This window comes from Vitis vinifera, chromosome 4, assembly GCF_030704535.1.
Source record: "Vitis vinifera cultivar Pinot Noir 40024 chromosome 4, ASM3070453v1".
Lineage (NCBI taxonomy): Eukaryota > Viridiplantae > Streptophyta > Magnoliopsida > Vitales > Vitaceae > Vitis > Vitis vinifera.
This window is the reverse complement of record NC_081808.1, coordinates 22,028,203-22,039,609: the sequence shown is the minus strand read 5'-3', so window position 1 is coordinate 22,039,609 and position 11,407 is coordinate 22,028,203. Positions and strand designations below refer to the sequence as shown.

Here is an 11,407-nt window from a genome sequence, read left to right as displayed (position 1 = left end):
CTTTTTTTCTTTTTTTCTTTTTTTCTTAGTGGTTACTAAAGTTTGCCATTTGATGATTGTGGGATGCTGCAAATATATAGAAAATATTAAACCCATGATGAAGTTAGGAAAAAGGATTCCTAGGAGTCAATGAAGAAGACCTGCGAGCAAATGAAAGTTCCTAGGCTTTTAGGTGTCTCCACTCGACCCAATAACCCTTGAATTTTTAATGAATCTCACTCAAATCGAGTCTTGTCAACATCTTTTTTAAAGGGACCTTTCTATGCTTAAAATCATGATGTTTTCTACTAAAAAAACAATTAGCTTTTCAAACAAGACACTCTTAGAGTCTTTGTAGTGTCACATGATAGCCCTTCGGAGGATTGGACAACCAAACTTTGGAGGTTTTTCATTGCCTTTCAATTCTTATTGGTTCGATTTGGCTGGTTTAGAAAAAGCACAACGACTCAATTTATGAATGATATTGGGTTAAAAAAATCAATTATTTTAGATTAATTTAAAATCAAAAGTCAAAAAAATATAAATTCTTAAAGGGGAATACTATTAGATTCAAAAGAATTATAGACAAAAGAAAAGTTTATGGTTTCATATTAAGGTCATTTAAAATACGGGTACGATACATAGAGTTTAAATAGATTTACAAATAAGAGAAATAAAAAATGACTTATTTACCCTTATTCCTGAAAGAATAATTATAATATATGAAATAAATATAACTCTAATAAATAAATATTTCCAACATGCCCATAAGCTCAAAATGCAGTTGTTAGAAATATCAAGAGTTTGACAACTAGAAATAAAAAATATGAAAGTGGGTGTGACTTGGTAAACACCTTTACAATTTATATATATAAAAAGCAAAAGGCAAAGTAAGAGTGTTAAGCTAAAGGTAATGACGAGTGAGTTGATAATGAATCCCAATAAACTTAATTGTCACAATATATAGAAGTGAGATAAGAAAGAAAAACACACATATCAACAAGTAACTAGCATAATTGAACTATTTCACTAGTGGTAGATGTAATAATACGATACTCAACTTATGTGGAATATTGAAAAACAATAGTCTATTTCTTACTCTTTCGAGAAATAAAGAATCCCTAAAAAATATACAAAATCCTATGATAGACTTACGACTTTTAGGATCATTAGTCCAATTAATATCAAAATATGCATGCAACTTGAAAAGGGGAAGTGGACAAAAGTAAAAGACTTTGAAATATAGTGTCCCAAAGATATCACATATGAAGAACAATAGCCCAATGAACTATAGTAGGAAAAATAATAAATTGATTAACAATGTAAACATCATAAGCAATGTTCATATGTAATGTTGAGATAAACCAAAGTGCTAACAAGAATATGACATAAAGTAGGATTTGACAAGGGGTTACCATCAAAAGAAGAATATTGAGCATTAACCTTAAGATGAGCATTAATAGTTTTAGTGTTTGTAAGGTGAGAGTATATAAAATATCTATTTAGGCTACGAGAGAAGATAACCTTTCAAAGAAGAAGCTACCTCAATGCTTAAAAAATATCGTAGAGAGCTCAAATCCTTCATTGTAAAACAGGAAACCAAATATGATTTCAATATTACAATTCCATTAACATCATCACCTATAATAATCACGTCATCAATATATACAAAAAAATATATAATATGACCAACTTTTGTGCATTTTAGAAAGAGTGCAAGATCATGACAACAAGGATGAAAGCCATGAAAAATAAACATATTAGAGAACTTTGCAAACCAAGTACAAGGTGTTTGTTTGAGACTATATAAAGCTTTATTTAGTTAATAAACTTCTTTAGGATTATGAGAAACACTAACAGGGGATACCATGTAAACTTCTTGAAAATTACCATTCAACATCCATTTGAGATATAAGTCATTAGCGAACAAAGGTAATTGTAATAAGAGTACGAACAATAATCATCTTTGTAACGAGACTAAAAGTTTCCTCATAATTCATACCATATTATTGAGAGAACCCCTTAATGATTAATTGGGCTTTGTATCGCTCAATCAAACCACCAAACTTAGTTTTGATTTTATAGATTCAACAAGAACCAATTATACTCTTCCCAAGTGTTACGGTACCAAATCTCAAGTGTTAGTCTTATGTAAAGTAGAAAGTTGTTCAATCATTTATTGTTGTCAAATAGGGTCAAGAATGACCAATGTTTTTAGAATCGAGTCGGTCATTGAACTGAAAAAGTTATCGAATCATGATTCACTAATTGGAACAATGGTTAAACTGTGGTTGAACCGGTAATGTCATAAATATATTATTATATGTTATTAAAATAAAAAATAATTATGAAAAATTTTAAATATATATAAATAAAATAAAAATCAATAATATTTCATTTTTATCTTATGCATAAGTATAAATGTATTAATATTTTAAAATTTATTAAATGAAACATGTATAATATTTAAATGTGAATATATTGAAAATGAAAGAAAATTTAATTATTTAATTTTAACTAATTTTATAATTTTAAAAATATTATAATTTTTTCAACAAAAAATATATTTATTTTGTTTGCTATATGAAGCAACAAGTTGGATGTAATCCAGCGGTGTCTCAACTTATTTAATGAGTTTGAAGCCTAGAGTTTAAATCTTTTAGGTGAGATTTTGAGGTGAAAACGTCAAACAAATGTAAATTATTTAATTGGGCCTGGGCCCTTTTAATGATAAAAAGGGAGGGGGCCAACTGGGCTTTAATGTAAAAAGGGAGGGACGCGGGCTGGGCTGGGCTGGGCTGGGCTGAATCAAAGGGGGTGAATCGGCCTGTGACAGAAAGTAAAATATGAAAAAATTAATTAATTAATTAATTTTAAGATATTTATTTTAAAATAATGTATACATATATATAGTAGGTATGGCATCAAATTCTTGTTTGTCTCACCTTCAATATCTAAATAATAATGGATGAGGGTGACTCATGCAAAATTGTCCTATTGATATATTTGATATTTCTAAATAGGTCAAAAAATAAAAAATTAAATCTCAACAGTTGAGAATAAGTTAATCAAGTCACCTCCCAAATATGACCAGATTAATGCCTAGTATAAATCTCCAATCATGTTACATAATTGGACCAACATTCTGTCTACAATTCCTAGACACCTACCTACAAGGCTACAATGAATTTTAAAAATGATAAGAATTTTAGGGCCATGACCCTGCCCAGCCCAGGCTGGCCCAAACAATGAGTGGGGCCAGGCCTGCCCCAGCCCAAGTCCCAAGTGAAGGATGCTAGATATTTTGAGGCAATGGATGATGAATGGGTGTCTACTGTCTCATGTCTGGCTCACTACATTCAGTTTCTTCAAATTTTCAATGTTAGGGTTAGGGCTAGGCAGCTGCAGGCTCCCCCACAATCATGACTTCCGCATTCACTACCACTTACTACATACTTCAGATTTCAGGCATGGCAGCCCACTGCCTACCGCCCAGTCACCATTTTCCTCTTCACCAGCTGATGCTGACACAGCTTCTGCTTCCACTCACCCTCATTTATTTTCTTTCTTATCTCCATTTATTTCTTACCCTAAAACCCCCAATCCCCCCTTTTTTATTTTTTTAGTGCCAGTGGTTGAATCTTTTTTTGGGTTGTGGTTTAGCTTACCTACCTGCCATACAATATCATACAAAGAAAGAAGAAGAGGAGGAGGAGGAGGAGGAGGAGGAGGAGGTAGAAGGCTTTAGAAAGGAGATCTTTTGATTAATTTGTTGGGTATTTGGAGCTTTTGTTTTTTCTTCCAAGGCACCAAAGGAGGACCTACCCCTTCACATATTTGTGGTTGGCTAGTAGTCGAGATGCTATAAAATAATGAAACGTAGTCTTATGACCTAAGGAAAGGGAGATTTGCAGACCAATGACATCATTCAATATGCTCTTGATAAATCTAGAGACAAAACTCAGATCTGTACAGTGAACTGAAAACCATGCTTACCAAAACTTGGCCTACCTCCTTTAGTGTTTCCATATCTGGGATGGGAGTTAGACCTAAACTTAACCCATACATGAAAATTATTTATTCGACTCCGGTGTAAAGTAATTTAATAATTTAATTTAAATCATTAAATATATTATATTTAGTAAAATAACTTAATAGTATGATTTAAACTTTAAATAATAATTAAAAATAATTAATTTATTCTTAAATTCATATTTTTATTTTATATTTTTATCTTTATGTGTTCTAATTATCTCTATGATCTCCTTTGTTATCCACAACTTCCACTGTTACTTGGTATCTTTTGCTTTAATTATAATTTATAAAAATAAACATATCAATTTTATGATGTAAAATAAGTTTTAAGTTAATTTTATCAAATAACCTTAATACTTAAAATAAAGATTAAATAATAAATTTTCAATCACTAATTTAAATATAATTTATTTTAAAATCAATTGAAGTCATTATATTAAGTTTTATCACACCCCTTAACTCAAATTATAAATTAAGTTACCCAAAACTATAAAAAAGATTAATAAAAAAAAGGGGGGGTTGGATTCCAATTGAGTTGCTTTAACTTACTTGAATTTTTTTATATTTAATAAAAAATATATTATAGCTGTGTTATCTTTTGAAAATTATAAATATAAACTACGAAAAACTTAAAAGAATTTATTAATATATGAAAAAACTTGATTCGAAATTAATATAAAAAAAACATGTAAAAAGTCAGTTTAACCTTAAAAGTATTTAATTGGACTTATGTAGGTAAATCCAAGTATAAGATTTTTGAGGTTTTGTGGCATTTAAGACTTGAAGAAAGAAGTCATAACAATAAGGAAAACGGAGGGAGGTTCTAGAAAGTTCGATAAGGCTTTCAAAGCTTAATTAATTTAAAGATGTCTTATTCACGATGGATGAACATTTGAGTTGTTATGGCGAGGTGGGTTCACACTTCTCCTTCATCCCCTACTTTGAATCCCTCTTAAAAAGACCTTCTGGGTGTAACCCTCTTGGAATACACGTAATTGGTCTAAGTCCATGCCCCTTAAAGACGTGTTTCCTTAAACCAATTGCTTTACAACTCTGAATTTCAACTCTTGGAAAATAGCCTGCTCGCCCAATTTCATTTTCGATGGCTGCATGCCAATCTAGAATCTATGCACAACGCGTCCTTCAAACATCCTATCTAATGTCCCACTCCCTCACACTCACTACATCGTCTAATGTTAAATATCATGTTTACTCCTTACACAAACGTAACATTTTCATTGAATTTTATGGTATTATAAGGTCAATCAAATTGACGAATGCCTCTTACACGATCAAACAAAGTCATGCCCTAATAACAGAGATCCATATATAGGTATTATTCGCTTTTGGCTCAACAAACCACCATGCTTTAGAACATGTTTATATAATTAGGAAAAGTCTCTATATATGTAATTTTAGGAACTTATTCTTTTATCAGGATTGCGAGATTAGACAAACAAATACTTCTTATGGGATTAGATGGACAAGTTTCATACCAAGGTCGATAATTGACTTTGATACTATTTCTAACAATTTACTCATTCCTATGTTGATATTGTTACTTCTAAATTCAACGAACTCTCACAATTATAATATATATTTATACGTTTAAAAAGAGTTTACTACATATATAGTGTTAGAAACTTTTTTCTCAACTCAATGTGAAATATTATATACAATCATATGATTTTAGAGGTTAGTTAAAATTGTTGGAGTAGATTATTATTTCGGATCCAAATCCTATAAGTTTAAAATTTTAAGAAAATTAATTGTTTGATAGGAGGTCATGACAAGTTTATTTCTCTACTTTATTAAGTCCATAAGTAAGCCTAAAAAAGATATTATTTGTAAACATAATTTCTATAAGTTTAAACTTTTAAAAAAATTGGTTGTTTAACACGGTATCGGAATATTATTTATCTAATGAAAAATCATTGTATGCTTATTTTAAAAAGCGGTTACCTATGAGGAAAGATGTTGAGTTCTTACAAGATTAAACTTTTAGACTATGTTGAATATGAGAATATTTGAGAGAAAATACAAGAAAAGCAAAATAAAGGGAAAAAAAATCCAAGAAAATAAAAAATAAATTATTTTTATATCCTAGAATTCATATCACTTTTTTTTTTCATTTCTATACAAAGGTTGAATAATTTAAAAATATATAACTTTTCATATAATTTTAATTATATTTTATTTTTATTCATATTTATTTTTTTGGGAACCGAAAATTAATAGTGTAATAAGGGCAAAATCAAATATTTTGATTTTGAATGTTCAAATTTTCACGCTAATTAAACGGTCAAAAGCTTAAAAGAAGATGGGTGAGTCATCAATAGTTGAGAAGGATATTTGTCAGGTGATAAATAAAGCTCCACCAATCCCACACATGAAAAAGAAAATTCAAATGAAAATTGTTTTCATTGATGAAAACAACAAAAACAAAAGAGAGGAAAAATCCCAAAACAGATAACACCAAGTACTTATTTATGGGTCGTTGTTGATGCTTGCTTCGGAGTTAAGCTTAGGATATGTGTATTAATGAGAGATGAATTGGGGGTTTCAGATGACACGCCCCCACCCACGGACTTGGTCCTCGGCCTCCTGCCTTATCTATTTCAGTCTGCGGATCCTCCCTTCCATCTAGTTATTTAATGGAGGATTATAACTTGGTGGTCACCCAAATTACCAAGCAATTAAGAAATAAATTAGTAAGTCAAATTTCGAAATAATATGTAAGACCTGACCTCCGATGACAGCCTGAGGGTTAAACCTGTGACTTAGGTTCTGATATCAATTGGAAGACCTTAGACACTGTCAATTCTTCTAAAAGTAATTACTGTTATGAAAGGTATATACCCTAATTTTATAATGCATTCACTTAAGCATTCACAATATTCGAATGCAATCGGAGTTGATGGATATGATCGACTTTCAATCTGCCAACATCATACATTTGTAAATAAAGTTTTTTTTTTTTTACGTCAAAACTTTAAAAACTCAAATCTAAGAGGAATATATTTTTTGAATTACAATTTTATTTAAAGTAATAATGATAATTGATACACTAAAATGACTTTTAGAAACAATTGAAAATACCTAGTGGAAATTTGATATAATTCTTATAAATTTAAATCAAGGTGAAGAAGACACTCCTAGGGTTCAAACCAGTGACATAGGTTCTAATACTACTTGTAAGACCTCAAATGTCATCAACTCTTTCAAAAACAATTATCTTAAAAAAAGATACATACTCTAATCTTAACATTCACCCGAGTGTTCACATCTTTCAAACACAAGTAGAATTAATGGATCCAACCAACCTCCGATCTGTCAATATAATACATTTGTAAATAAGGTTTCTTTACAGCAAAGGTTTAAAAACTAATGTCTAGTGGAATATTTGTTTTGAATTGCAATTTTTTTATGGAGTAATAAAAATAATTCATACACTAAAATAACTTTTAAAAACAATTAGAAATACCTAATGAAAATTTGATATAACTCTTATAAATTTAAATCAAGGTGAAGAATTTCTCTACACATTGGATTTCTAAGTTGATGTAATTTTATATAGTTTAATCACCAACTTACAAAAAAAAAAATTAAAACTTTGGAAGTATTTAAGAGTTGGTAATGTGATTGTGTTTTAAGAAAGTGAATTAGTCAATTGACACAATTGTTGAGGAATTTGGTATATTAAATCCTCTTTATTTTTTTCATTTATGTTTACACAAGTGTCCAATATTCAATGTTTATAACTAAACACTCTCTTCTCATTGTATATAAAAAGGATACATCCTTTGTTCCAAAGATGAGAAATAAAAATTTAGTTCATCAAATATTCGTTTATTGGCTCCATCATTTTCTTTCTCTTTCCTTTTCTTAGTTACCAAACATATTTCTTTTTCAATGATTAGCCTCCAAATATATTTATAACTTAATTAATCTACTAGGAGATAAATAGGTTATCATTATAATTAAATTAATTACTATAATTATTAAATAAGTCTATTAGGATTAAAGTTAGTTAAGTGGGTAAGAATTTAGCTCAAACATGATTATATTCTTATATTCAATTCAAACCGATTAAAAAAATATGTCAAATTTGAATGGAATTAAGGTAAACGAACCGTATCAAACTTGATCACAAGCGTAGACTTAGTCCATGCATAGCGAGGGGGTCGGTGGCAAGGAGCCACACCCAAAGAAAAAGGAAGGGAGGAGTGGAAGATATTTTGCATAGCAAGCACGCATTAAAACACAGTGGTGAGTGGTGACGGGTGAGGAGTAGACACCAAAGCCCCAAAGCCCCAGACCCAAAGGTCATACACCCCTACATCAGCTCCCTCTTATACGTCAACCATGGGAAACAGGATCCATCCACCTACACGCTTTCTCTCCCTCTCTCTCTTTCTCTCAGAAAAACGAGTGATAGAAAATTAAATCGTCTCATGTGATCATTTTGTGGCCAAATTATACTCTGAAAAAAGCCCTTCAATTTGTCAAATGAAGCTTCCTTCTCTCTCTTCTCTCGTGCCTTTGAAAATGAGATGTATTTTTTTTTTCAACTAAGCCTTTTGATTTTCTCCGATCCAGCAAAGAAAGTTTTGCAATTTATGTGAGGAAAAGAAAAAGGCTTTAAATGCGAGTTGGTGTATGGGTTTCTTTTCATCTTCTCTTAACGACTAAGCCTACCTTATTTAGCTTTTATATACCTCTGTTCTGCTCAACCCCATTTCTAGATCAGAAAAAACACACCACCCCTCTCCACCCACTGCGTTGATTAACAGTATCTCACCCCAAACATGGAGTTCTATGCATACCCATCTCATTCTTATTCTTGGCCTTCTTTTTCCTTTGCCAATTTGGTGGGTAGGGTCAGAGATTTTTTCAGCTTTGCTTTTTCTGCGATTCTTGGAAACGTTTTCTCTGCGATCTTCACTTTCTTCTTCGCATTGGGTTTGTCTCTTCTTCTCAATTCCTTTCTTTGTTCTTTCGGCTTTTTAATACTCTATTCCCATTTTTGCTGGTTGCCGAGGAATTATGTAAAGGGGGAAAGAAAACTTCTGAATCTTGTAGGAGTCAGGGACAATTTAAGGATTTCATTTCTACATTCTTATGAGATTTCGAGTTTTTATTTCTTTTTTTCTACGATTTCTTAGAAATTAAACTGGCTGTCAATGAATTCTGTGAATTTTCTTTTTATTAAATGTCGGCCGGGGATCTGTCTTTGTTCTCTTAGGTCGGTTTTGCAGGAAATTGAAATTGGAGGGTTGTGTTTGTATGAAATTAGTAGTCCCTTCCACCATGATAAACTGAGATACATGTAAATTCTTTTAGGGGTTTGATTTTTCATGTTTGGGATGTTGAATTTAAATTTTCTGTAGAAAATTTATTTTCCAAGGAAATGGAATTATGGGTATGTCATTGGTTTGGTTTGACTTGAAATGGGCTGGGATTATAATCAAAATGAAAGGGCTCTGCATACAGAGCATGGACTTTCTTTAAGATATAAATCACCAGTTCCCCCAAAAGGAAGAACACCTTAATTCCAGGAACCGTATATTTTCTTAGAACTGTCAATAATTGAATTGGCCTTTGTGTTTGCAGTGGGTACCATGTTGGGAGCCATGACTGGAGCTTTGATAGGCCAAGAGACAGAGAGCGGGTTTGTTAGAGGGGCTGCTGTTGGAGCAATATCAGGAGCTGTTTTCTCTATTGAGGTCTTTGAATCTTCTCTTGTTCTCTGGCAATCTGATGAGTCAGGGATTGGATGTCTGCTCTACCTGGTGAGTAATTTGGCTTCTTGCCCCATTGATCATATGCTTTAATGTTAGGGGATAAGTTGGTGAATTATGGACTCTGGGTGGGAAAAGGAAGAGAAATGTAACAGTTGTTTGAGCCATATATTAATGACTTGGGTGGATTTGATTTCTGAGCTTTAATCGAGTGATAAATTTCATCTTTAATGCCCAATTGATGTATTCTCTTGAATTGTACAGATTGATGTTATTGTAAGCCTGCTAAGTGGTAGACTCGTTCGTGAGAGGATCGGTCCTGCCATGCTAAGTGCAGTGCAAAGTCAGGTATTATTGTTGCTCAAGTAATAACTAGTTAAATCTAAGATAAGCAATGTCCATTGCTGTTTGCTTACGATATCAATGTCTTCAACCAGATGGGTGCTGTTGAAGTTAGCTATGATGAGGCTCCCAACATCTTTGACACTGGTGGGGCCAAGGGTTTGCCTGGAGATTCAGTGGAAAAGATCCCAAAGATCACAATCACCAGTGATAATAATGGGGATGCTTCTGGAGAGAAGGTCTCTTGCTCAGTGTGCCTTCAGGTATAGCCATAAGTTTTCCTCTACATAATTTCCCCTTCTTATAAACAAATAGGCTTTCAGTGATTTGTATAGAAGCTTATTTAATTGAAATCGGAACTTCTGCATTTTCAGGACTTTCAGCTTGGAGAGACAGTCCGAAGTTTGCCCCATTGTCACCATATGTTTCACCTGCCATGCATTGATAAGTGGCTCCTTGGACACGGTTCTTGCCCTCTATGCAGAAGGGATCTGTAATTTATTTTCTGTAAATTACAACACGAGAAGAGTTCTTTGATTCTTCATCAGTATTAACTTTTTTCCTTAGGATTTTTCTACTTTGTTCATTTAAACTCCGTCTATACCATTTCTCTAGTAGGTCAGGTATGTAATATGACGAGTTTGTTCATTGTACTTGATTAGCGATATGTACAAAAATTTTGAGTTATAATAGCTTTTGTTGCTTATTCTGAAATGCCCTTTTTTCTTCAAAGAGATCATTTATTGATTACAGAAAAACCAAGAGAGTAGGAGAGGATGCACAACAGGCCTAACACTTTATTAACATCCAAGAAGAAAAAGAGACTTGTTATTAAACTATGGAGGGGCTTTCATGTTAGTTGAGTTATCCTCTTGTTTTTTCTGAATTGGTCTTACTCAGAATCTCTATATGAGAAAGCTCGTGGCCTTGACACCAAGACTCTTGTAGCTATTCTTCATTTGTCCATTCTGTTACCCTTTTTTAATGTTTGGACGCATTACATCTCCTTGGGATTTGATTTAGTCTAGGACTTTGCTGGTGAAGTGCTCTGCTGCCTGTTGGGACCCCATGCCCTTTTTTGTTATCAGGATTGGTAAAGCTTCCTTAAATTCCCCTTTCTTTCCAGTCCCATTTCATCTTTCTTCCCATGGGTCATAAGTTCTAGGCAAGCCCTACCTTATACCCTATAGGAACAACTCAATGTATGGCACTCCTCCAGGTTGACTGATCTTCAAAATTGGTATTTCTCATTAATGGTAGTTCCCTCAAAAACCAACATCTAGGTGGAGATTCTCATGATACATGGCTTG

At 32.3% G+C, this 11,407-nt stretch overlaps 1 protein-coding gene across 1 annotated transcript; it reads left to right on the top strand.

The window, feature by feature from the left end:
• Positions 1 to 8,191: 8,191 nt before the first annotated feature.
• On the top strand, positions 8,192 to 10,811 carry LOC100264312 (NEP1-interacting protein-like 1). The gene is made up of 5 exons (XM_002263435.5): positions 8,192 to 8,976; positions 9,628 to 9,806; positions 10,020 to 10,103; positions 10,193 to 10,360; positions 10,472 to 10,811. Exons 1-5 carry the CDS (start codon positions 8,823 to 8,825, stop codon positions 10,592 to 10,594), a joined length of 708 nt encoding a protein of 235 aa, XP_002263471.2. The 5' UTR covers positions 8,192 to 8,822; the 3' UTR covers positions 10,595 to 10,811.
• Positions 10,812 to 11,407: the final 596 nt, after the last annotated feature.